This window comes from Lampetra planeri, chromosome 73 (assembly GCF_965212315.1).
Source record: "Lampetra planeri chromosome 73, kcLamPlan1.2.h2, whole genome shotgun sequence".
NCBI classification, from domain to species: Eukaryota; Metazoa; Chordata; class Hyperoartia; order Petromyzontiformes; family Petromyzontidae; genus Lampetra; species Lampetra planeri.
In genome coordinates this window covers 1,382,077-1,409,730 of record NC_136178.1, presented here as the reverse complement: position 1 = coordinate 1,409,730, position 27,654 = coordinate 1,382,077, and the positions used below count along the sequence as shown (strand labels likewise).

Genomic DNA, 27,654 nt, shown 5'->3' with positions numbered 1-27,654 from the left:
GAGACACGCAGCCTCGGCGATGTTGATTGATCCTCAATTAATTTCTTGGTGGAGTAAGGAAGCATTAATACACCACCACCTGTTAACCATGCCAGTGTGTGACAGTGTAAAGTTTGTGTTTGCAGTAAAGTGTATTAACTCTATTGAACAGTGAGGTTATATCACAGCTGTATTTTTTTTTTCCTCTGGAACTCTTTGTAAGAATGGAAACAGTCAAGAAGTTAACACAGCACACACATGCAGCTGAAGTCAGATCTGTTCATCCCAGCATTCAAGGACATTGTGAGCCTGGCTGGCTTCACACCTCTAAGTTGCGATTGAACATTAATGTTATGCATTTTTGCATAACACAAATAGTATTATTTTCAACACCCTTTGCTCTGTCAGCTGAATTTAGCTTTCATAAATATTCCTTTTGTAGCCAGACAGCTGAAATTGTGTGGTTGGAGTTTTGGGTTCACATTCATTTTGAAGATACGAGGGCTTCCAGGCATGTTTGTGACCTTTTGCCCTCTCATTGTGTGCCATAACAGGCCGTGTGATGAATTTACGACACTTTTTCACTATATCATGAATATCTATGAATAAGTATAGACGTGTGAGTCACGTGTTACTGTGTATATGTATTGATACTGATGTGTAGATGGTGTGGATATAACTTTTTCTCTTTCTGCAGCTGTCGCTTCCTCTGCAGAATTGGTCTGATGGAGCAAAGACACTCGGCGCAGCTCGGTGCAAAAAGGCATCAATGCGGCCAGTGTGCATTCAGCACGGATTGTCCTGCAAATTTGACACGGCACCAGAGAACTCACACAGGAGAGAAACCTTTCATGTGCAGTGTGTGTGGAAAGGCGTTTGCACAGTCATCTACTCTTGTAAAACACCAGAGAACACACACGGGAGAGAAACCCTTCAAGTGCAGTGTGTGTGGGAAGGCGTTTGCACAGTCATCTACTCTTGTAAAACACCAGAGAACACACACGGGAGAGAAACCCTTCAAGTGCAGTGTGTGTGGGAAGGCGTTTTCACAGTCAACTCATCTTGTAGCACACCAGAGAACACACACGGGAGAGAAACCCTTCAAGTGCGGTGTGTGTGGGAAGACGTTTGCACATTCATCTAATCTTGTAACACACCAGAGAACACACACAGGAGAGAAACCCCTCAAGTGCAGTGTGTGTGGGAAGGCGTTTGCACAGCCATCTACTCTTGTAACACACCAGAGAACGCACACGGGAGAGAAGGCGTTTACACTTTCACCAAATATTCAAAGACACCAGAGATCACGCAAGCATCAGAAGATCCACAAGGAGTGGAGTCTGAAATCAGCTTGTGAAAGTCAAAGTGCCGCAATGAACCTATCCCTCATCAAACAAGAGCCGGAAGAAAATCCCAGCTTGGACACTTTTAAAGGTATCGAAGTGAAATATGAAGCGGTGAAGGTGAAATGTGAAGAAGTGATGGTGAAGAGCCAAGAAGTAAAGGTAAAATGTGAAGATGAAGATTCAACTCCAAAATCGGACCTTCACATCGATGGAGACAACGTGAAGCAGGAGGAGAATTCTGACTGTGAGGCAGAGCGAGGCAACTCCCAGCAGTTTGTGGAAGTGGAGGTGTGGGTGGACTTCCTCCGAGACAATACAAAGTCAAATGGAGACCCGGGAGATGTGTAAGCTTGAGACGATGTCGCTCCAATAGATGCTCCTTTGTCACAGGCCTTTAAAGACAAGAATGTGAAGTTGAACACTCGGTTCCTAGGTGCAACCTGCAGGGTAAGACCGGCCAGTCTTTGTGGACCTGTGGGTTGCGTAGATCTGTAACCAGGAGCGAGAGCCAATAAGCTCCCAAGCATTCACTATGTTATCATAATTGCATTTGTTGTGCTGGCTTAATTGCCTCGGCAATTCGGAGTTTTGTATCGTATCTCGTCTCAAACACTCGAAGAGCATCCCCAAGTAGCAGCTGCCCCTGTGTGGCACAAGGTGGTGGCCCTGCACCGGCCTGCGTGTGGACAAGAGCCTGTCAGTAGGGGCCGATGGTTGATGTGGCATCTCAGTTGTGGAGTTTGTAGGTAAATTTTTGGAATTTGCTCAATTTTGACCCAGACACGAGCATTCGTTTTGAATGGCGCAATTGTATTTGTTAAAATGATTGTCAATAATTTAGACTGAATACTTGTCTGATGGTGTGCGTACATGTAACATTTTGTCTATAAGGGTCAAACATTGAATAAGTCATGTTAGGACAAAGAGTGTGTTTTGGAATAACCTATAAAGATAACGCAGGTGAGACTCCTTGTTCTTATGATACAGGTCAATGGGTACTTTTGTGTTTTCAGGAAACGTCTGCCTCTGGAGCAACTCATTGTCTTTGAAATAGGGAGCACACTCGGATCATTCATCAGTTACAAGGCATACCACTCAAAAGTTACACGTAGAGGAGATACATTCTCTACAACACGAATTATAATTTAGTCTTACCTGTTGAGGTAGATTTTATCTAATGAGGACTAGAAATGCTCCTTGCTGATTAATATCTGGATGTTCGTAACTATCGGTTGAAACAAGCCCGGCTGCTGTTGAGACGCTGTGCACCAATACGGGTCCACAGGTGGCTTGCACTGAATCAATGATGCACTCCCAGAAGGCTGTGCTAGTTATAGTTTGTGTAAAACATTCCTTTGTTTGGTGGAAAGATGGATAAATGAAAGATGTGTCTGCTGATCTGCTTCATAGCAAGGAGGTAATTTTAAGAGTACATTTGAAATGCATTTTGGTACAGATTTGTATTCGTTTACACGGCAGAGAACATCTAGTAGATACATTCTCCACAACAACACTCATTCGAAATTTGCATGAAGTCTTATATGTTGGCGAACTAGGACAAGAAATGGTCATTGCCGATTCACGTCTGGATGTTCACAACCATGGGTTGAAGCAAGCCTGACCGCCTGCAGCCCCCTCACAACCATTTACGGCTTTGGGCCAGGAAAGTCACGAAAAAAATTGTGCACGAACGACGCATCCACGCAGCACCCGATGCTCCGTTTTGAAGTTTAAAAATGAAACCACTTTGAATTGTATTATGTTTTGAATTTGATAATTGTATTTCTTCATTAAAAGCTTGTTATTTTACATCTGGAAGACTTCATTGAAAACGACATTTAGTGTGAATTTTCTCTCGTCGTGAAGTAGATGGCCTTACTGGGATTCGGTTCTATGCGGACTTTCACCTGGTTGGGATCGCGGGATCGAGATGAGGCGACACAGAGCTGGCCGTGCGAGAAGACCGCCGTCTGCAGATCGATTCCAACGTGATCGAACGTCTGTCCCTGCGCCTCCGTCGTTCATGCACGGGGCGCGTAGGTTTGCAGCGCCCCCTGCATGAAAGCGATGGAAAGTGCAGCGTTCGTCACAGATAAATGAAGTCGTGTGCTTATATATTTACGTATAAAAATTGTACACCAAAACCGGTCCACAGTTGACTTGCACTGAATGCTGCAGTAATTATTATATTTTGTGTAAAACATTCCTTTGTTTCGCGGAGAGACTGATAAATGAAAGACGTATTGTCTGCTGATCTTGTTCATATCTGTGTACATCGATATCCCACATTGCTTACACTACACACCACACAATGAAATATATAGAAACTAGAACGACTCCCGGGGATGGGCAAAGATCGAGGAATCTCTTTCAATGGATCGAGTTCAGTGTGTTCGATTCAACATCTCTCCGTCTATCTCTCTGTTTGCCTCTGTGTGTCTCTGCCTGTGTCTATGTCGCCTCTGTCTATCCGTCTCTGTGTTCCTCTTGTCTGTGTCTGTCCGCCTGTCTTGTCTGTCTGTGTCTGTCTATCAGCGTCTGTCCCACCGGAGTCAACGACTGTCAGTAGCAGCAGGCGCCCGTTCAACTCCCACGACTACACGCCACTCAAACTTGCTCCCAATACACAAAAACAAAGATCCCCCGTATAGCCTTAACAGACTGTAGGGGCAAGTGCTGTTAGCGAGCACCTATTAAGGGTGGGATGGCACACGAGGGGGTGGGTGGCCAGCACCACGCCCGGTCGCCTTTGTCTCCCCAGTGGCGATGTTGACACACCGCTCCGGGTTCTCGTTTGAGGCCGAGTCGACGTAGGGGAGGCTCAGGATCGGCTCAGAAAGTCGTCACTGGCGGTGTTGGCCACGAGCGGGAATGGAACTCGGCTGGTCGGTGCGGAGCGCAGCGCTCACCACGACACTGCCACTCCCCTTCTTCTTGGTTCTGTCGGTAGTCACGTAGAATGGAAATAATAAAATAATAAAAAATAAAACAACGCAAGCAGCCGTCCTCAAGTGGAGAACAGGTCTGTCGAGAAGACAGAGTCTGAATGACACACCCCATTCATTCAGACTGTCTTCTCGACAGACCTGTTCTCCACCTGAGGACGGTTGCTTGCGTTGTGGCCGAAACGTCGTGATAATTATTTTATTGTTTTATTTTTATTATTTCCCTTCTATGTGACTTTACCGAAAGAACCAAGAAGATGAATCCCTGCAGTCACGAAAGCTTTAAATCGAAACTGCCACTCCCCTCCTGTAAACAAACTTGAACTCCGACCCCGCTCTCTGACGTCACCGCGCAGCGTGGCCTCATTGGCGTCAAACGCCTGGGGGCGGTGTGCCTCGCTAGTGACGTCATGTCACCCACCCCCGGTGAGTGGCGGCTCATTAACATAAGGTTTTCGTGAAAGCGTCGCGAGTTTATTGCGACGTGTTCAGCATCCGTGCCCCATCCCTCCACGTGTGAGCCGGGCTCATTTACATAACTTATTTAAGTTACAGAGCCGCTCATTGCGGAAAGGAGTGTCTTGTACCCCGGAAGTGACGTCACGGCCTGCTGCCGCGTGGCGTCGCGAGATAGCAGGAAGTTGCCGCTCCGCGTGTGAACTGAAATCCGAGGTGAGAAATTCCTATCGTGGTGGTGGTGGTTGTTGTGGTGGTTGTTGTGGTGGTGGTTGTGGTGGTGGTGGTTGTGGTGGTTGTGGTGTTGGTGGTTGTGGTGGTGGTTGGTGGTTGTGGTGGTGGTTGTTGTTGTGGTGGTGGTTGTTGTGGTGGTGGTGGTTGTGGTGGTGGTTGTGGTGGTGGTTGTGGTGGTGGTTGTGGTGATGGTGGTGGTTGTGGTGATGGTGGTGGTTGTCGTGGTGGTGGTTGTGGTGGTGTTTGTGGTGGTGGTTGTGGTGGTTGTGAAGGTTGTGGTGGTGGTGGTGGTTGTTGTGGTGGTTGTGGTGGGGGTTGTGGTGGTGGTGTTTGTGGTGGTTATTGTTGTTTACCGAGGTAGAGCCTCGCTCTCTCTCTTCTGGATGTCAATTGAAGGTTGTGGTGGTGGTTGTGGTGGTTGTTGTGGTGGTGGTGGTTGTTGTGGTGGTTGTGGTGGTGGTGGTGGTGGTGTTTGTGGTGGTTATTGTTGTTTACCGAGGTATAGCCTCGCTCTCTCTCTTCTGGATGTCAATTGAGTAGCAGCGAGCATGGAAGCGATGTCCAGGTTGGAACTTTACAACGCGGGGCCTTGCCTCCTGCCCTCGCCTGATGGCGTTTGCTTCAATTCTCTTGCTTAGTTTAGCAACCTGTGGAAGAACGTAATCAGCCAGGCGATGCGGTAATTGTGTGTTGACCGACTCTGTGTTGCATTTCATTTCCAAAGTTTGTTTTATTAAGTGTGCTCTCTCTCTGTGTCCTCTACTGCAGTCACCAAACCTCCAAATCTCTCATTGACACAAGGCCCTAATTATAATATGTTATAATCATTATAATGTTATAATAATCATAATGTGTTATAATAAATATGTTATAATAATTATAATATGTTATACTAATTATAATATATATTCTTGGTTCTTTAGGTAAAGTCACGTTTTATTTTATTATTTCCCTTCTACGTGACTTTACCGAAAGAACCAAGAATATGAATCCCTGAAGTCACGAAAGCTTGAAATCAAGATCTAATTATATGTTATAATAATTATAATCAAATATGCAAAAAATGTCCCCCCCCAATATATATTGGTATAAAAACATTTTTACAAATAATAATTGCGATGCTATGTTAATAAAAACAATTTGCTAAACCTTGGCCACGAAATCTGGACTTGTCTTCATATAACAATGCATAGATTTCTGTTTATATGATGGCGTTGTACTTTATGAATCCCTAATCTCTGTCATTACACACTATGAAACAAGAAAAGTGAAAAAAGAAAAAAACAGAGCAATGTAATACAATACACTCTTAGACATTATTGTAAAGAATAAAGACAAATTGCATCCCATGTGTTAGTGAACTTGAAAAAATATTTAAGTCATTAAATAGCAGGAAATTAGTTTTCAAATTTAGATATTTTTCTGGGGGTGGGACCCCAGACCCCCTGGAAGATTTGGTCCCCCCCAATGTTGACTCCATGGCTACAGCCTTGCATTGACATGCTAATTTCTCTACCCCCCCTCTCTCTCTATTTAAGGCCTCGACACAGAGGTGTTGTTTCTCTATGTGCCTATGTGTGTGTGTCTCTCTCTGTGTGTCTTTGTGTCATCTCTCTCTGCTTATGTGTCTGTCTATGTGTCTCCGTGTCTGTGTTTTGTCTCTCTCAAATTGAGAAATCTTTGGAAGAACGTAATTAACCAGGTGGGGTGTTGACTGTTATGTTACCCGACTCTCTGTGGTATTGCATTACATTTCTAAGTTTACTGGGTTTGTTTTCTCTTAAATTTGTACCTGATGATGATTGCTTGTGTTGCAATCGAAACGTCACATGCTATTATTTATTGTATTTATTTATTTATTCTGCGTGACTTTCCCGAAATAACCAAAGAGTATCTTGCTTAAGTTTTAATTTCTCTTCACCTGGCTCGTTACTTTGTAACTTTGTTTTTATTTTAAATATTCACAGTTTTTTTTCATTTTTTACCAGGCCACGCCCGCTTGAGCTGCTGTACCGCTCTTGTTTTCAGAAGCGACCTGCCCACAACAACAACAACAAGGTGAGGCTTGTCAACAGCGTGGCGGTGTTCACTCTAGACGCGTGGCGATGTTCACTCTAGACGCGTGGCGGTGTTCACTATAGACGCGTGGCGGTGTTCACTCTAGACGCGTGGCGGTGTTCACTCTAGACGCGTGGCGGTGTTCACTCTAGACGCGTGATGGTGTTCAATCTCTACATGTGGAGCGGAAACCTGGGGATCGGGAAGGAAATCAACGCCACCACGGGGAAAGAGAGAGAGAGACACGCAGTCTCGGCTGTGTTGATTGATCCTCAATGAATTACTTGTTGGAGTGAGGAAGCATTAATGCTGAGCAGTTGAAGGTGGCCAGGTGTGGGTCTGGACACACCACCACCTGTGAACCATGCCAGTGTGTGACAGTGGTGGAGCCAGTGAGGGTGGGGTAGCACGTGCCCCCCCAACGATCTGATCGAAATCCATAATTTAGATCGGATCATTGGGGTTTATTAGTAACTAGCTTCACTACCTGGCTTCGCCCCGGACTTGGATTCTTGTCTTGGATAAATTTCAAATTTCATATTCCCTTATCTTTCACTAAAAATCCCTGAAAAAAATGGATGCTTGCAAGAAAGAAAAAAGCCGAAACACATCAATTTACCTAAATCGGATGTTTTCACTCAAGGATATTCAACCTTAATCCACTTCTACGGAAGGTCGATTTGGCAACTCGGGAAGGGAATGACGTGGCGAGCTTAGAAATTCCAGACGGCATAAGCTGTGAAAATTTCATGACGCCAGAGCTCAGCTTTGGAGAGTTTTGCTGCTTCACACAAACAAACAGATGTAATTTCTGCTTTATATTTAAGATAGCAGTTGTACCCGTTCTTCGCACGGATATGTATTGAAACTCCGAGAAGCCAATTGCTTCATCGGCCTGGAGGGAAGCGCCACCTAAAATCTCCCGGCACACTGAACAGCTGTAGAAGTACGGCGCGCGAAGAGACATATGGTAGGGGTAAGCATTTCAGACCGCTTATCTCAGTTGTGATGCGGGTTGACGCCACATACTTCATGGTCATTTACACCTCCCCCCCCCAAAAATACAAAAGTCAATTTTTATACTTTTTACATTGTGTACAGTATGGAACCTATCCACGTGCCAAATTTCAAGTGCGTAGCATTTTGGGAAGTATGCTAGACATTTATAACAGACACACGTATCCACACATTCCCTTTATGTATGTATAATAAATGGGCATTTTGCGACCCCCACCGCCACCGTGTGGCATATTATTACGTGCCAGGGACTTTATGAGAGGACAACAGTCCAAGTCCATAATTGGCAATGAGTAACGGCAAAGCAGTTGCAAGCGACTCACAGAATTGTGCGCAGTTGCGTCTACAGGACACGACTTCCCTGAAGGCATCACGTTCAGCGAGCGCAATGCCGATCACACGCGTCGAATAAAATGCAAGGGACAAGTCCTTGCTTACTAACAACTCCTTACTTACTAACAACTCCTTACTTACTAACAACTATAATTTTTCATTACTGGAGGGGTTGCCCCCCTCCCTACCTGAAAATCCTGGCTCAGCCTCTGAGTGTGCGACAGTGTCAAGTTTGTGTTTGCAGTAAAGTCTATCAACTCTATTGAGCACGGACGTTATATCAAAACAGTAGTTTATTTTTTTTTTCCTCTGGAACTTTTTGTAAGAATGGAGTCAGGAAGTTATCACAGCACACGTGCAGCAGCAAAAGTCAGAACTGTTCATCACAGCAATCAAGGACATCCGTGCCTGGCTTTACACCTCTTAGTTGCGATTGAACATTCATTTATGCATTTGTGCATAACACAAATATTATTATTTTCAACACCCTTTGCTATGTCAGCTGAATTTAGCTTTCATAAACATTTATTTTGAAGGCAGACAGCCAATATTGTGTGCTTGAAGTTTTGGGTTAACATTAATTTTGAAGATACGAGGGATTCCAGGCATGTTTATGACCATTTGCCCTCTCATTGTGTGCCATAACAGCCCGTGTGATGAATTTGGGACACTTTTTCACGCTATCATGAATATATAAATAAGTATAGACGTGTACGTCACGTGTTACTGTGTATATGCATTGATACTGATGTGTAGATTGTGTGGATATAACTTTTTCTCTTTCTGCAGCTGTCGCTTCCTCTGCAGAATTGGTCTGATGGAGCAAAGGCACTTGGCACGTTTCGGTGCAAAAAGGCATCAATGCGACCGGTGTGCATACAGCACGGATCGTACTGAACATTTTACACGGCACCAGAGAACTCACACAGGAGAGAAACCCTTCAAGTGCAGTGTGTGTGGGAAGGCGTTTTCACAGTCATCTACTCTTGTAATACACCAGAGAACACACACGGGAGAGAAACCTTTCAAGTGCAGTGTGTGTGGGAAGGCGTTTTCAGATTCATCTTCTCTTCGTGTACACCATAGGACACACACGGGAGAGAAACCCTTCAAGTGCAGTGTGTGTGGGAAGTCGTTTGCACGTTCATCTACTCTTGTAGCACACCAGAGAACTCACACAGGAGAGAAACCCTTCAAGTGCAGTGTGTGTGGGAAGGCGTTTTCAGATTCATCAAGTCTTGTAGCACACCAGAGAACACACACGGGAGAGAAACCCTTCAAGTGCAGTGTGTGTGGGAAGGCGTTTGCAAAATCATCTACTCCTGTAATACACCAGAGAACACACACGGGAGAGAAACCTTTCAAGTGCAGTGTGTGTGGGAAGGCGTTTTCAGATCCATCAAATCTTCAAACACACCAGAGATCACGCAAGCATCAGAAGATCCACAAGGAGTGGAGTCTGAAATCAGCTTGTGAAAGTCAAAGTGCCGCAATGAACCTATCCCTCATCAAACAAGAACCGGAAGAAAATCCCAGCTTGGATACTTTTAAAGGTATTAAGGTGAAATATGAAGAGGTGAAGGTGAAATGTGAAGAAGTGATGGTGAAGAGCGAAGAAGTGAAGGTAAAATGTGAAGATGAAGATTCAACTCCAAAATCGGACCTTCACATCGATGGAGGCAACGTGATGCAGGAGGAGAATTCTGACTGTGAGGCAGAGCGAGGCAACTCCCAGCAGTTTGTGGAAGTGGAGGTGTGGGTGGACTTCCTCTGAGACAATACAAAGTCCAATGGAGACCCGGGAGATGTGTAAGCTTGAGACGATGTCGCTCCAATAGATGCTCCTTTGTCACTGGCCTTTAATGACAAGAATGTGAAGTTGAACACTCGGTTCCTAGGTTCAACCTGCAGGGTAAGAGCGGCCAGTCTTTGTGGACCTGTGGGTTGGGTAGATCTCTAACCAGGAGCGAGAGCCAATAAGCTCCCAAGCAATCACTATGTTATCATAATTGCATTTATATGGTGCTTGCTTAATCGCCTCTGGCAACTCAGAGTTTTGTATCGTATCTCTTTTCAAACACTGGAAGAGCATCCCCAAGTAGCAGCTGCCCCTGTGTGGCACAAGGTGGTGGCCCTGCACCGGCCTGCATGTGGACAAGAGCCTGTCAGTAGGGGGCGATGGTTGATGTAGCATCTCAGTTGTGGAGTTTGTAGGTAATGCTTAGAATTTGATATATTTTGACCCCGACGCCAGCATGCAATGGCCTACTCGTTTTGAATGGCACAATAGTACGTTGTACATACACTTAAGCAGATTTTGCATATTTTTTAAATTAGCTGCTTGTTAATGCGATGTACCCTAGTGCAGTAAATCAATTTTGTTAACATGCCTGTCAATAATTTAGACTAAATACTCGTCTGATTGTGTGCGTACATGTAACATTTTGTCTATAAGGGTCAAACATTGATTAAGTGATGTTAGGACAAAGTGTGTGTTTTGCAAGTAACCTGTACAGATAACTCAGGTGAGACTCATTATTCTTGTGATACAGGTCAAAGGGTATTTTTTGTGTTTTCAGGAAGCGTCTGATTCTGGAGCAACTCATTGTCTTTGAAATAGCGAGCACACTCGGATCATTAATCAGTTACAAGGCATACCACTCAAAAGTTACACGAATAGGAGATACATTCTCTACAACACGAATTATAATTTTGTATTACGTGTTGACGTAGATTTTGTCGAATTAGGACGAGAAATGGTCCTTGCTGATTAATGTCTGGATGTTGACAACCATGGGTTGAAGCAAGCCTGGCCGCCTGCGGTGCCCCTCAACCATTTACGGCCTTGGGCCAGGAAAGTCACAAAAAAAATTGCACACGAACGACGCATTCACACAAACTCCTGATGCTCCGTTTTGAAGTTTTAAAATGAAACAACTTTTAATTGTATTATGTTTAGAATTTTATGATTGTATTTCTTAATTAAAAGCTTTTATCATTTTACATCTGGACGACTTAATTGAAAACATTTCGTGTGAATTTTCTCTCGTCATTAAGTAGATTGCCTTGCTGGGGATTCGGTTCGATGCGGACTTTCACCTTGTTGGGTTCGCGGGATCGAGATGAGGCGACACAGAGCTGGCCGAGCGAGAAGACTGCCGTCTGCAGATCGATTCCAACGTGATCGAACGTCTGTCCCTGCGCTTCCATAGTTCATGCAGGGGGCGAGTAGGTTTGCAGCGCCCCCTGCACGAAAACGACGGAAAGTGCAGCTTTCATCACAGATGAAGTTGTGCGCTTATGTGAAAGTATCGCCAGTGGGTTTTCAAAGTACCTTCGTCTTACAGAAATCAATTTCGCGTTGGCCCACCGCATTAAAACAATGCTCAGCTGAGCGGGGCGAGCCACGGTAGGGGGGGGGGTCACCTTATCTTTGTCACGTGCCGTAGTTCACGTGACTTCTGCCGCGACAACTTCTGGATGTTTTCGCCTGAGGACGACCGCTCGTGTTGCGATCGAAGCGTCGTGATTTATTTATTATTTTATTTTTTCTACCTTCGTGACTTTACTGAAAGAACCAAAAAGTATGAAAGACGTCTTGTCTGCCGATCTTGTTCATATCCGTGTACATCGATATCCCACATTGCTCACACGTTCACACCACACATAATGAAATAAATAGAAACTAGAACGACTTCCGGGGATGGGCAAAGATCGAGGAATCTCTTACAATGGAGCGAGTTCAGTGTGTTCGAGTCAACATCTCTCTGTTCGCATCTGTGTCTCTCTCTCTGCCTGTCTCTCTATGTCGTCTCTGTGTATCTTTCTCTGTCTCTGTGTTCCTCTTGTCTGTGTCTGTCCGCCTGTCTTGTCTGTCTGTGTGTGTCTGTCTATTAGCGTCTGTCCCACCAGAGTCAACGACTGTCAGTAGCAGCAGGCGCCCGTTCAACTCCCACGACTAAACGCCACTCAAACTTGCTCCCAACACAAAGACAAAGATCCCCCGTATAGCCTTAACAGACCGTAGGGGCAAGTGCTGTTAGCGAGCACCTAAGACAAAGATCCCCTGTATAGCCTGCACAGAATGTTGGGGCAAGTGCTGTTAGCGAGCACCTATTCAGGGTGGGACGGCACACGAGGGGGTGGGTGGCCAGCACCACGCCCGGCGGCCTTTGTCTCCCCAGTGGCGATGTTGACACACCACTCCGGGTTCTCGTTTGAGGCCGAGTCGAGGTAGGGGAGGCTCAGGACCGGTTCAGAAAGTCGTCACTGGCGGTGTTGGCCACAAGCGGGAATGCAACTCGGCTGATCGGTGCGGAGCGCAGCGCTCACCACGACACTGTCACTCCCCTTCTTCTTGGTTCTGTCGGTAGTCACGTAGAATGGAAATAATAAAATAATAAAAATAAAACATAATAAAATAATTCTCACGACTTTTCGGCCACAACGCAAGCAGCCGTCCTCAGGTGGAGAACAGGTCTGTCGAGAAGACAGAGTCTGAATGACACACCCCATTCATTCAGATGCTGTCTTCTCGACAGACCTGTGCTCCACCTGAGGACGGCTGCTTGCGTTGTGGCCGAAACGTCGTGAGAATTATTTTATTGTTTTATTTTTATTATTTCCCTTCTACGTGACTTTACCGAAAGAACCAAGAAGATGAATCCCTGCAGTCACGAAAGCTTTAAATCGAAACTGCCGCTCCCCTCCTGTAAACAAACTTGAACTCCGACCCCGCTCTCTGACGTCACCGCCCAGCGTGACCTCATTGGCATCAAACGCCTGGGGGCGGTGTGCCTCGCTAGTGACGTCATGTCACCCACCCCCGGTGAGTGGCGGCTCATTAACATAAGGTTTTCGTGAAAGTCGTCGCGAGTTTATTGCGACGTGTTCAGCATCCGTGCCCCATCCCTCCACGTGTGAGCCGGGCTCATTTACATAATTTATTTAAGTTACAGAGCCGCTCATTGCGGAAAAGAGTGCCTTGTACCCCGGAAGTGACGTCACGGCTTGCTGCGCGTGGCGTTGCGAGGTAGCTGGAAGTTGCCGCTCCGCGTGTGAACTGAAATCCGAGGTGAGAAATTTTCATCGTGGTGGTGGTGGTTGTGGTGGTGTTGTGGTGGTGGTTATGGTGGTGGTGGTGATGATGATGGTGGTGGTGGTTGTTGTGGTTGCGGTGGTTGTGGTGGTAGTTGTGGTTGTTGTTGTGTACCGAGGTAGAGCCTCGCTCTTTCTCTCGTTGGAATGTCAATTGAGTAGCAGCGAGCATGGAAGCGATGTCCAGGTTGGAACTTTACAACGCGGGGCCTTACCTCCTGCCCTCGCCTGATCGCGTTTGCTTCAATTATCTCGCTTAGTTTAGCAATCTTTGGAAAAACGTAATCAGCCAGGCTATGCATTAATTGTGTGTTGACAAACTCGGTGTTGCATTGCATTACATTTCCAAACTTTTACATAGTTTGTTTGATTAAGTGTGCTCTCTTTCTGTGCAGTCACCAAACCTCCAAATCTCTCATTGACACGTAATATGTTATAATAATTATAATATGTTATAATTATAATGTTATAATAATTATAATTTGTTATAATAATTATAACAATCAAATATGCCCCTCCAATTTATTGTTATAAAAATCTTCTTAAAAAATAATAATTGCGATGCTATGTTAATAAAAACAATTTGCTAAACCTTGGCCACGAAATCTGGACTTGTCTTCATATAACAATGCATAGATTTCTGTTTATATGATTGCGTTGTACTTTATGCATCCCTAATCTCTGCCATTACACACTATGAAACAAGAAAAGATAAAAAAGAAAAAAACAGAGCAATGTAATACAATACACTATTAGACATTATTGTAAAGAATAAAGACAAATTCCATCCCATGTGTTAGTGAACTTTAAAAAATATTTAAGTCATTAAATAGCAGGAAATTAGTTTTCAAATTTAGATATTTTTCTGGGGGGGGGGACCCCAGACCCCCTGGAAGATTTGGTCCCCCCCAATGTTGACTCCATGGCTACAGCCATGCATTGACATGCTAATTTCTCTACCCCCCCTCTCTCTCTATTTAAGGCCTCGACACAGAGGTGTTGTTTCTCTATGTGCCCATGTGTGTGTGTCTCTCTGTGTGTCTTTGTGTCATCTCTCTCTGCTTATGTGTCTGTCTATGTGTCTCCGTGTCTGTGTTTTGTCTCTTTCTCCAATTGAGAAATCTTTGGAAGAACGTAATTAATCAGGTGGGGTGTTGACTGTTGTGTTACCCGACTCTCTGTGGTATTGCATTACATTTCTAAGTTTACTGGGTTTGTTTTCTCTTTAATTTGTACCTGATGATGATTGCTTGTGTTGCAATCGTAACGTCGTATGCTATAATTTAATTAATTTATTTTTTTCTACGTGACTTTACCGAAATAACCAAAGAGTTTCTTGCTTAAGTTTTAATTTCTCTGCACCTGGCTCGCTACTTTGTAACTTTGTTTTTATTTTAAATATTCAGTTTTTTTGCATTTTTTAACAGGCCACGCCCGCTTGAGCTGCTGTACCACTCTTGTTCCAAGAAGCGACCTGCCCACAACAACAACAAGGTGAGGCTTGTCAACAGCGTGGCGGTGTTCACTCTAGACATGTGGTGGTGTTCACTCTAGACGCGTGGTGGTGTTCACTCTAGACGCGTGGTGGTGTTCACTCTCTACATGTGGAGGGGAAACCCGGGGATTGGGAAGAAAATCAACGCCACCACGGGGAGAGAGAGAGAGAGACACGCAGTCTCGGCTGTGTTGATTGATCCTCAATGAATTACTTGTTGGAGTGAGGAAGCATTAATACTGAGCAGGTGAAGGTGGCCAGGTGTGGGTCTGGACACACCACCACTTGTGAACCATGCCAGTGTATGACAGTGGTGGTGCCAGTGAGGGTAGGGTGGCACGTGTCCCCCCAACGATCTGATCGAAATCCATAATTAAGATCGGATCATTTGGGCTTATTAGTATCTAGCTTCACTACCCGGCTTCGCCCGGGACTTGGATTCTTGTCTTGGATAAATTTCAAATTTCATATTCCCTTATCTTTCACTGAAAATCCCTGAAAAAAATTGATGCTTGCATGAAAGAAAAAAGCCGAAACACATCAATTTACCTCAATGGGATGTTTTCACTCAAGGATATTCAACCTTAATCCACTTCTACGGAAGGTCGATTTTGGCAACTCGAGAAGGGAATGACGTGGCGAGCCGAAAATAGTCGCGTTCGCTTAGAAATTCCAGATGGCATAAGCTGTGAAAATTTCATGACGCCAGAGCTCAGCGTTGGAGAGTTTTAGCTGCTTCACACAAACAAACAGATGTAATTTCTGCTTTATATTTAAGATAGCATTTGTACCCGTTCTTCGCACGGATATGTATTGAAACTCCGAGAAGCCAATTGCTTCATCGGCCTGGAGGGAAGCGCCACCTAAAATCTCCCGGCACACTGAACAGCTGTAGAAGTACGGCGCGCGAAGAGCCATATGGTAGGGGTAAGCATTGCAGACCGCTTAACTAAGTTGTGATGCGGGTTGACACCACATACTTAATGGTCATTTACCCCCCCCCCCCCCCCAAAAAATACAAAAGTCTATTTTTATACTTTTTACATTGTGTACAGTATGGAACCTATCCACATGCCAAATTTCAAGTGTGTAGCATGTTGAGAAGTATGCTAGACATTTATAACAGACACACGTATCCACACATTTCCTTTATATATATATAAGATAAATGGGCATTTTGCAACCCCCACCGCGTGGGATATTATTACGTGCCAGGGACTTTATGAGAGGACAACAGTCCAAGTCCATAATTGGCAATAAGTAACGGCAAAGCATTTGCAAGCGACTCAGAATTGTGCGCAGTTGCGTCTACAGGACACGACTTCCCTGAAGGCATCACGTTCAGCGAGCGCAATGCTGATCACACGCGTCGAATAAAAAGCAAGGGACAAGTCCTTGCTTACTAACAACTCCTACTTACTAACAACTCCTTACTTACTAACAACTATCATTTTTCATTGCTGGAGGGGTTGCCCCCCCCCCCCCCCTACCTGAAAATCCTGGCTCAGCCTCTGAGTGTGTGACAGTGTCAAGTTTGTGTTTGCAGTAAAGTCTATTAACTCTATTGAGCACGGACGTAATATCAAAACAGTTGTTTATTTTTGTTTTCCTCTGGAACTCTTTGTAAGAATGGAGTCAGAAGTTATCACACACACACGTGCAGCAGCTAAAGTCGGAACTGTTCATCACAGCAATCAAGGACATCTGTGCCTGGCTTTACATCTCTTAGTTGCGATTGAACATTCATTTATGCATTTGTGCATAACACAAATATTATTTTCAACACCCTTTGCTTTGTCAGCTGAATTTAGCTTTCATAAACATTTATTTTGAGGCCAGACAGCCAATATTGTGTGCTTGGAGTTTTGGGTTAACATTCATTTTGAAGATACAAGGGCTTCCAGGCATGTTTATGACCATTTGCCCTCTCATTGTGTGCCATAACAGCCCGTGTGATGAATTTGGGACACTTTTTTACGCTATAATAAATATATGAATAAGTATAGACGTGTACGTCACGTGTTACTGTGTATATGCATTGATACTGATGTGTAGATAGTGTGGATATAACGTTTTCTCTTTCTGCAGCTGTCGCTTCCTCTGCAGAATTGGTCTGATGGAGCAAAGGCACTCAGCACGTTTAGGTGCAAAAAGGCAACAATGCGACCGGTGTGCATACAGCACGGATCGTACTGAACATTTTACACGGCACCAGAGAACTCACACAGGAGAGAAACCCTTCAAGTGCAGTGTGTGTGGGAAGGCGTTTTCACAGTCATCTACTCTTGTAACACACCAGAGAACACACACGGGAGAGAAACCCTTCAAGTGCAGTGTGTGTGGGAAGACGTTTGCACAGTCATCTCCTCTTGTAACACACCAGAGAACTCACACGGGAGAGAAACCCTTCAAGTGCAGTGTTTGTGGGAAGGCGTTTGCAAAGTCATCTACTCTTGTAATACACCAGAGAACACACACGGGAGAGAAACCTTTCAAGTGCAGTGTGTGTGGGAAGGCGTTTGCACAGTCATCAAATTTTCAAAAACACCAGAGAACACACACGGGAGAGAAGCCCTTCAGGTGCAGTGTTTGTGGGAAGGCGTTTGCAAAGTCATCTACTCTTGTAATACACCAGAGAACACACACGGGAGAGAAACCTTTCAAGTGCAGTGTGTGTGGGAAGGCGTTTGCACAGTCATCAAATTTTCAAAGACACCAGAGAACACACAAGCATCAGAAGATCCACAAGGAGTGGAGTCTGAAATCAGCTTGTGAACGTCAAAGTGCTGCAATGAGCCCATCCCTCACCAAACAAGAACCGGAAGAAAATCCCAGCTTGGACACTTTTAAAGATAACGAGGTGAAATATGAAGAAGTGAAGGTGAAATGTGAAGAAGTGATGGTGAAGAGCCAAGAAGTGAAGGTAATATTTGAAGATGAAGATTTAACTCTAAAATCGGACCTTCACATCGATGGAGGCAACGTGAAGCAGGAGGAGAATTCTGACTGTGAGGCAGAGCGAGGCAACTCCCAGCAGTTTGTGGAAGTGGAGGTGTGGGTGGACTTCTTAGACAACACAAAGTCAAATGGAGACCCGGGAGATGTGTAAGCTGAGACGATGTCACTCCAATCGATGCACCTGTGTCACAGGCCTTTAATGATAAGAATGTGAAGCTGACCACTCAATTCCTAGGTTCAATCTGCATGGTAAGAGCGGCCAGTCTTTGTGGACCTGTGGGTTGGGTAGATCTCTAACCAGGAGCGAGAGCCAATAAGCTCCCAAGCATTCACTATGTTATCATAAATGCATTTATATATTGCTTGCTTAATCGCCTCTGGCAACTCGGAGTTTTGTATCGTATCTCTTTTCAAACACTCGAAGAGCATCCCCCCAAGTAGCAGCTGCCCCTGTGTGGCACAAGGTGGTGGCCCTGCACCGGCCCTGCATGTGGACAAGAGCCTGTCAGATAGTTGATGTGGCATCTCAGTTGTGGAGTTTGTAGGTAATGCTTAGAATTTGATATATGTTGACCCAGACGCCAGAATGCAATGGCCTACTCGTTTTGAATGGTGCATTAGTGTGTTGTACATACACTTAAGCAGATTTTGCATATTTTTTTAAATTAGCTGCTTGTTAATGCGATGTAACCTAGTGCAGTAATTAAATTTTGTTAACATGCCTGTCAATAATTTAGACTGAATACTTGTCTGATTGTGTGCGTACATGTAACATTTTGTCTATAAGGGTCAAACGTTGATTAAGTGATGTTAGGACAAAGTGTGTGTTTGGCAAGTAACCTGTACAGATAACTCAGGTGAGACTCATTGTTGTTGTGATACAGGCCAAAGGGTATTTTTGTGTTTTCAGGAAGCGTCTGCCTCTGGAGCAACTCATTGTCTTTAAAATAGCGAGCACACTCAGATCATTCATCAGTTACAAGGCATACCTGCGGTGCCCCTCACAACCATTTACGGCCTTGGGCCAGGAAAGTCACGAAAATGTTTTCACACGAACGACGCATCCACGCAAGCTCCAGATTCTCCGTTTTGAAGTTTGAAAATGAAACAACTGAATTGTATTATGTTTTGAATTAGATAATTGTATTTCTTCATTAAAAGCATATTCATTGAAAACGATATTTCGCGTGAATTTTCTCTCGTCGTTAAGTAGATGGCCTTGCCGGGGATTCGGTTCTAAGCGGACTTTCACCTTGTTGGGATCACGGGATCGAGATGAGGTGACACAGAGCTGGCCGTGCGAGAAGACCACCGTCTGCAGATCGATTCCAACGTGATCTAACGTCTGTCCCTGCGCCTCCGTCGTTCATGCAGGGGGCGCGTAGGTTTGCAGCGCTCCCTGCATGAAAGCGATAGAAAGTGCAGCGTTCGTCACAGATAAATGAAGTCGTGTGCTTATATATTTACGTATAAAAATTGTACACCAAAACCGGTCCACAGTTGACTTGCACTGACTGCTGCAGTAATTATTATATCTTGTGTAAAACATTCCTTTGTTTCGTGGAGAGACTGATAAATGAAAGACGTATTGTCTGCTGATCTTGTTCATATCTGTGTACATCGATATCCCACATTGCTTACACTACACACCACACACAATGAAATAAATATAAACTATAACGACTCCCGGGGATGGGCAAAGATCGAGGAATCTCTTTCAATGGATCGAGTTCAGTGTGTTCGATTCAACATCTCTCCGTCTGCCTCTCTGTTTGCCTCTGTGTGTCTCTGCCTGTGTCTACGTCGCCTCTGTCTATCTGTCTCTGTGTTCCTCTTGTCCGTGTCTGTCCACCTGTCTTGTCTGTCTGTGTCTGTCTATCAGCGTCTGTCCCACCGGAGTCAACGACTGTCAGTAGCAGCAGGCGCCCGTTCAACTCCCACGACTAAACGCCACTCAAACTTGCTCCCAACACACAGACAAAAATCCCCCGTATAGCCTTAACAAACTGTAGGGGCAAGTGCTGTTAGCGAGCACCTAAGACAAAGATCCCCTGTATAGCCTGCACAGAATGTTGGGGCAAGTGCTGTTAGCGAGCACCTATTAAGGGTGGGACGGCACACGAGGGGGTGGGTGGCCAGCACCACGCCCGGCCGCCTTTGTCTCCCCAGTGGCGATGTTGACACACCGCTCCGGGTTCTCGTTTGAGGCCGAGTCGACGTAGGGGAGGCTCAGGAACGGCTCAGAAAGTCGTCACTGGCGGTGTTGGCCACGAGCGGGAATGGAACTCGGCTGGTCGGTGCGGAGCGCAGCGCTCACCACGACACTGCCGCTCCCCTTCTTCTTGGTTCTGTCGGTAGTCACGTAGAATGGAAATAATAAAATAATAAAAATAAAACATAATAAAACAATTCTCACGACGTTTCGGCCACAACGCAAGCAGCCGTCCTCAGGTGGAGAACAGGTCTGTCGAGAAGACAGAGTCTGAATGACAAACCCCATTCATTCAGACTGTCTTCTCGACAGACCTGTTCTCCACCTGAGGACGGCTGCTTGCGTTGTGGCCGAAACGTCGTGAGAATTATTTTATTGTTTTATTTTTATTATTTCCCTTCTACGTGACTTTACCGAAAGAACCAAGAAAATGAATCACTGCAGTCACGAAAGCTTTAAATCGAAACTGCCGCTCCCCTCCTGTAAACAAACTTGAACTCCGACCCCGCTCTCTGACGTCACCGCCCAGCGTGACCTCATTGGCGGCAAACGCCTGGGGGCGGTGTGCCTCGCTAGTGACGTCATGTCACCCACCCATGGTGAGTGGCGGCTCATTAACATAAGGTTTTCGTGAAAGTCGTCGCGAGTTTATTGCGACGTGTTCAGCATCCGTGCCCCATCCCTCCACGTGTGAGCCGGGCTCATTTACATAATTTATTTAAGTTACAGAGCCGCTCATTGCGGAAAGGAGTGCCTTGTACCCCGGAAGTGACGTCACGGCTTGCTGCGCGTGGCGTTGCGAGGTAGCTGGAAGTTGCCGCTCCGCGTGTGAACTGAAATCCGAGGTGAGACATTTTCATCGTGGTGGTGGTGGTGGTTGTAGTGGTTGTTGTGGTGGTGGTGGTTGTGGTGGTTGTTGTGGTGGTGGTGATGATGGTGGTGGTGGTTGTGGTGGTGGTTGTTGTGGTGGTGGTTGTAGTGGTGGTTGTGGTGGTTGTGGTGATGGTTGTTGTGGTGGTGTTGTGGTGGTGGTTGTTGTGGTGGTGGTTGTGGTGATGGTTGTGGTGGTTGTTGTTGTTGTGGTGGTGGTGGTGATGATGGTGGTGGTGGTTGTGGTGTTGTGGTGGTGGTTGTTGTGGTGGGGTTCTGGTGGTTGTTGTGGTGGTCGTTGTGGTGGTGGTGGTGATGATGGTGGTGGTGGTTGTGGTGGTGTTGTGGTGGTGGTGGTTGTTGTGGTGGGGTTCTGGTGGTTGTTGTGGTGGTCGTTGTGGTGGTTGTGGTGGTAGTTGTGGTGGTTGTTGTGTACCGAGGTAGACCCTCGCTCTTTCTCTCGTTGGGATGTCAATTGAGTAGCAGCGAGCATGGAAGCGATGTCCAGGTTGGAACTTTACAACGCGGGGCCTTGCCTCCTGCCCTCGCCTGATCGCGTTTGCTTCAATTATCTCGCTTAGTTTAGCAATCTTTGGAAGAACGTAATCAGCCAGGCGATGCATTAATTGTGTGTTGACAAACTCGGTGTTGCATTGCATTACATTTCCAAACTTTTACAAAGTTTGTTTGATTAAGTGTGCTCTCTCTCTCTCTGTGTCCTCTACTGCAGTCACCAAACCTCCAAATCTCTCACTGACACAAGGCCCTAATTATAATATGTTATAATAATTATAATGTTATAATAATTATAATATTTTATACTAATTATAATATATATTCTTGGTTCTTTAGGTAAAGTCACGTTTTATTTTATTATTTCCCTTCTACGTGACTTTACCGAAAAAACCAAGAATATGAATCCCTGCAGTCACGAAAGCTTTAAATTAAGATATAATTATGTGTTATAATAATTATACTATGTTAAAATAATTATAATAATCAAATATGCTAAAAATGTCACCCCCACCCCCCCCCCCCCAATATATTGCTATAAAAACATTTAAAAAAATAATATTTGCGATGCTATGTTAATAAAAACAACAATTTGCTAAACCTTGGCCACGAAATCTGGACTTGTCTTCATATAACAATGCATAGATTTCTGTTTACATGATTGCGTTGTACTTCATGAATCCCTAATCCCTGCCATTACATACTTTGAAACAAAAAAAGGTAAAAAAGAAAAAAACAGAGCAATGTATGACAATACACTATTATACATTGTATCAAATAAAAAAAATTCCATCCCATGTGTTAGTGAATTTTTAAAAAGATTTTAGGGAGGAAATGGCAGGAAATGAGTTTTCAAATTTAGATATTTTTCTGGAGGGGGGACCCCAGACCCCCTGGAATATTTGGTCTCCCCCAATGTTGACTCCATGGCTACGGCCTTGCATTGACATGCTAATTTCTCTACACCCCCCCTCTCTCTATTTAAGGCCTCGACACAGAAGTGTTGTTTCTCTATGTGCCTATGTGTGTGTGTCTCTCTGTGTGTCTCTGTCATCTCTCTCTGTGTGTCTATGTGTGTGTGTCTCTCTCTGTGTCTTTGTGTCATCTCTCTCTGCTTATGTGTCTGTCTATGTGTCTCCTTGTCTGTGTTTTGTTTCTTTCTCAAATTGAGCAATCTTTGGAAGAACGTTATCAAAATGTGGGGTGTTGACGGTTATGTTACCCGAGCCTGTGTTGTATTGCATTACATTTCTAAGTTTACTGGGTTTGTTTTCTCTTTAATTTGTACCTGATGATGATTGCTTGTGTTGCAATCGAAACATCGTATGCTATAATTTAATTAATTTATTTTTTCTACGTGACTTTACCGAAATAACCAAAGAGTTTCTTGCTTAGGTTTTTATTTCTCTGCACCTGGCTCGCTACTTTGTAACTTTGTTTTATTTTAAGTATTCACAGTTTTTTTCCATTTTTTACCAGGCCACACCTGCTTGAGCTGCTATACCGCTCTTGTTTCCAGAAGCGACCTGCCCACAACAACAATAACAAGGTGGGGCTTGTCAATAGCGTGGCGGTATTCACTCTAGACGCTTGGTGGTGTTCACTCTAGACGCGTGGCGGTGTTCACTGTAGGTGCGTGGCGGTGGTCACTCTAGACGCGTGGCGGTGTTCACTCTAGACGCGTGGCGGTTTTCACTGTAGACGTGTGGCGGTGGTCACACTAGATGCGTGGCGGTGGTCACTCTAGACATGTGGCGGTGTTCACTCTAGACACCTGGTGGTGTTCACTCTCTGCATGTAGAGTGGGGACAACCGGGGTATCGCGACCACAGGGAGAGACGCGCAAACTCCAAATATACAGCCAGCATCAGGGTTGGGATCGAACCCACGACTTCCTGTATGCCAGGTAGTTAACATCTCACCACGAGGAGAGAGAGAGTGACACGCAGCCTCGGCGATGTTGATTGATCCTCAATTAATTTCTTGGTGGAGTAAGGAAGCATTAATACACCACCACCTGTTAACCATGCCAGTGTGTGACAGTCTAAAGTTTGTGTTTGCAGTAAAGTCTATTAACTCTATTGAACAGGGAGGTTATATCAAAGCTGTAGTTTGTTTTTTGTTTTCCTCTGGAACTCTTTGTAAGAATGGAAACAGTCAAGAAGTTAACACAGCACACACATGCAGCTGAAGTCAGATCTGTTCATCCCAGCATTCAAGGACATTGTGAGCCTGGCTGGCTTCACACCTCTAAGTTGCGATTGAACATTAATTTATGCATTTTTGCATAACACAAATAGTATTATTTTCAACACCCTTTGCTCTGTCAGCTGAATTTAGCTTTCATAAATATTCCTTTTGTAGCCAGACAACTGAAATTGTGTGCTCGGAGTTTTGGGTTCACATTCATTTTGAAGATATGAGGGCTTCCAGGCATGTTTATAAGTTACAGAGCCGCTCGATGTGCGAGGGGACTGTCTTGTACCCCGGAAGTGACGTCACGGTCTGCTGCCGCGTGGCGTCGCGAGGTAGCTGGAAGTTGCCGCTCCGCGTGTGAACTGAAATCCGAGGTGAGACATTTTCATCGTGTTGGTGGTGGTTGTAGTGGTTGTTGTGGTGGTGACGGTTGTGGTGGTTGTTGTGGTGGTGGTGGTGATGATGGTGGTGGTGGTTGTGGTGGTGTTGTGGTGGTGGTTGTTGTGGTGCTGTTGTGGTGGTTGTTGTGGTGGTCGTTGTGGTGGTGGTGGTGGTTGTGGTGGTGTTGTGGTGGTGGTTGTGGTGGTGGTTATGGTGGTGATGATGATGGTGGTGGTGGTTGTTGTGGTTGCGGTGGTTGTGGTGGTAGTTGTGGTTGTTGTTGTGTACCGAGGTAGAGCCTCGCTCTTTCTCTTGTTGGGATGTCAATTGAGTAGCAGCGAGCATGGAAGCGATGTCCAGGTTGGAACTTTACAACGCGGGGCCTTGCCTCCTGCCCTCGCCTGATCGCGTTTGCTTTAATTATCTCGCTTAGTTTAGCAATCTTTGGAAGAACGTAATCAGCCAGGCTATGCATTAATTGTGTGTTGACAAACTCGGTGTTGCATTGCATTACATTTCAAAACTTTTACATAGTTTGTTTGATTAAGTGTGCTCTCTTTCTGTGCAGTCACCAAACCTCCAAATCTCTCATTGATACGTAATATGTTATAATAATTATAATATGTTATAAATATAATGTTATAATAATTATAATTTGTTATAATAACTATAATAATCAAATATGCCCCTCCAATGTATTGTTATAAAAATCTTCTTAAAAAATAATAATTGCGATGCTATGTTAATAAAAACAATTTGCTAAACCTTGGCCACGAAATCTGGACTTGTCTTCATATAACAATGCATAGATTTCTGTTTAAATGATTGCGTTGTACTTTATGAATCCCTAATCTCTGCCATTACACACTATGAAACAAGAAAAGGTTAAAAAGAAAAAACAGAGCAATGTAAAACAATACACTATTAGACATTATTGTAAAGAATAAAGACAAATTGCATCCCATGTGTTAGTGAACTTAAAAAAATATTTAAGTCATTAAATAGCAGGAAATTAGTTTTCAAATTTAGATATTTTTCTGGGGGGGGGACCCCAGACCCCCTGGAAGATTTGGTCCCCCCCAATGTTGACTCCATGGCTACAGCCATGCATTGACATGCTAATTTCTCTACCCCCCCTCTCTCTCTATTTAAGGCCTCGACACAGAGGTGTTGTTTCTCTATGTGCCCATGTGTGTGTGTCTCTCTGTGTGTCTTTGTGTCATCTCTCTCTGCTTATGTGTCTGTCTATGTGTCTCTGTGTCTGTGTTTTGTCTCTTTCTCCAATTGAGAAATCTTTGGAAGAACGTAATTAATCAGGTGGGGTGTTGACTGTTGTGTTACCCGACTCTCTGTGGTATTGCATTACATTTCTAAGTTTACTGGGTTTGTTTTCTCTTTAATTTGTACCTGATGATGATTGCTTGTGTTGCAATCGTAACGTCGTATGCTATAATTTAATTAATTTATTTTTTTCTACGTGACTTTACCGAAATAACCAAAGAGTTTCTTGCTTAAGTTTTAATTTCTCTGCACCTGGCTCGCTACTTTGTAACTTTGTTTTTATTTTAAATATTCACAGTTTTTTTGCATTTTTTAACAGGCCACGCCCGCTTGAGCTGCTGTACTCTTGTTCCAAGAAGCGACCTGCCCACAACAACAACAAGGTGAGGCTTGTCAACAGCGTGGCGGTGTTCACTCTAGACACGTGGTGGTGTTCACTCTAGACGCGTGGCGGTGTTCACTCTAGACGTGTGGCGGTGTTCACTCTAGACGCGTGGCGGTGTTCACTCTAGACTCGTGGGGGTGTTCACTCTCTACATGTGGAGGGGAAACCCGGGGATTGGGAAAGAAATCAACGCCACCACGGGGAGAGAGAGAGAGAGACACGCAGTCTCAGCTGTGTTGATTGATCCTCAATGAATTACTTGGAGGAGTGAGGAACCATTAATACTGAGCAGGTGAAGGTGGCCAGGTGTGGGTCTGGACACACCACCACCTGTGAACCATGCCAGTGTGTGACAGTGGTGGAGCCAGTGAGGGTAGGGTGGCACTTGTCCCCCCAACGATCTGATCGAAATCCATAATTTAGATCGGATCATTGGGGTTTATTACTAACTAGCTTCACTACCCGGCTTCGCCCGGGACTTGGATTCTTGTCTTGGATAAATTTCAAATTTCATATTCCCTTATCTTTCACTGAAAATCCCTGAAAAATTGATGCTTGCAAGAAAGAAAAAAGCCGAAACACATCAATTTACCTAAATCGGATGTTTTCACTCAAGGATATTCAACCTTAATCCACTTCTACGGAAGGTCGATTTTGGCAACTCGGGAAGGGAATGACGTGGCGAGCTGAAAATAGTCGCGTTCGCTTAGAAATTCCAGACGGCATAAGCTGTGAAAATTTCATGACGCCAGAGCTCAGCGTTGGAGAGTTTTTGCTGCTTCACACAAACAAACAGATGTAATTTCTGCTTTATATTTAAGATAGCAGTTGTACCCGTTCTTCGCACGGATTTGTATTGAAACTCCGAGAAGCCAATGGCTTCATCGGCCTGGAGGGAAGCGCCACCTAAAATCTCCCGGCACACTGAACAGCTGTAGAAGTACGGTGCGCGAAGAGCCATATGTATTCTTAGGTTTTTTTCGGTAAAGTCACGTGACTTTACCGAAAAAAATCTAAGAATATGAATCCTTGCAGTCACGAAAGCTTCAAATCTAGAATTAAGAGCCATATGGTAGGGGTAAGCATTGCAGACCGCTTAACTCAGTTGTGATGCGGGTTGACACCACATACTTCATGGTCATTCCCCCCCCCCCCCAAAAAATACAAAAGTCTATTTTTTACTTTTTACATTGTGTACAGTATGGAACCTATCCACGTGCCAAATTTGAAGTGTGTAGCATGTTGGGAAGTATGCTAAACATTTAGAACAGACTCACGTATCCACACATTTCCTTTTCATATATATATAAGATAAATGGGCATTTTGCGACCCCAACCGCCACCGTGTGGCATATTATTACGTGCCAGGGACTTTATGAGAGGACAACAGTCCAAGTCCATAATTGGCAATGAGTAACGGCAAAGCAGTTGCAAGCGACTCACAGAATTGTGCGCAGTTGCGTCTACAGGACACGACTTCCCTGAAGGCATCACGTTCTGCGAGCGCGATGCCGATCACACGCGTCGAATAAAAAGCAAGGGACAAGTCCTTGCTTACTAACAACTCCTTTCTTACTAACAACTCCTTACTTACTAAAAACTATCATTTTTCATTACTGGAGGGGTTGCCCCCCTCCCTACCTGAAAATCCTGGCTCAGCCTCTGAGTGTGTGACAGTGTCAAGTTTGTGTTTGCAGTAAAGTCTATTAACTCTATTGAGCACGGACGTTATATCAAAACAGTAGTTTATTTTTGTTTTCCTCTGGAACTTTTTGTAAGAATGGAGTCAGGAAGTTATCACAGCACACGTGCAGCAGCTAAAGTCGGAACTGTTCATCACAGCAATCAAGGACATCCGTGCCTGGCTTTACACCTCTTAGTTGCAATTGAACATTCAT

General features: G+C 44.7%; 1 protein-coding gene across 1 annotated transcript; it reads left to right on the top strand.

Moving 5' to 3' along the window:
• The first annotated feature begins 680 nt into the window (after positions 1-680).
• Positions 681-19,028, top strand: LOC144737726 (uncharacterized). Its single transcript, XM_078620579.1, has 3 exons — positions 681-1,187; positions 9,333-9,668; positions 17,224-19,028. Exons 1-3 carry the CDS (start codon positions 705-707, stop codon positions 18,067-18,069), a joined length of 1,665 nt encoding a protein of 554 aa, XP_078476705.1. The 5' UTR covers positions 681-704; the 3' UTR covers positions 18,070-19,028.
• The last annotated feature ends 8,626 nt before the right edge of the window (positions 19,029-27,654 follow it).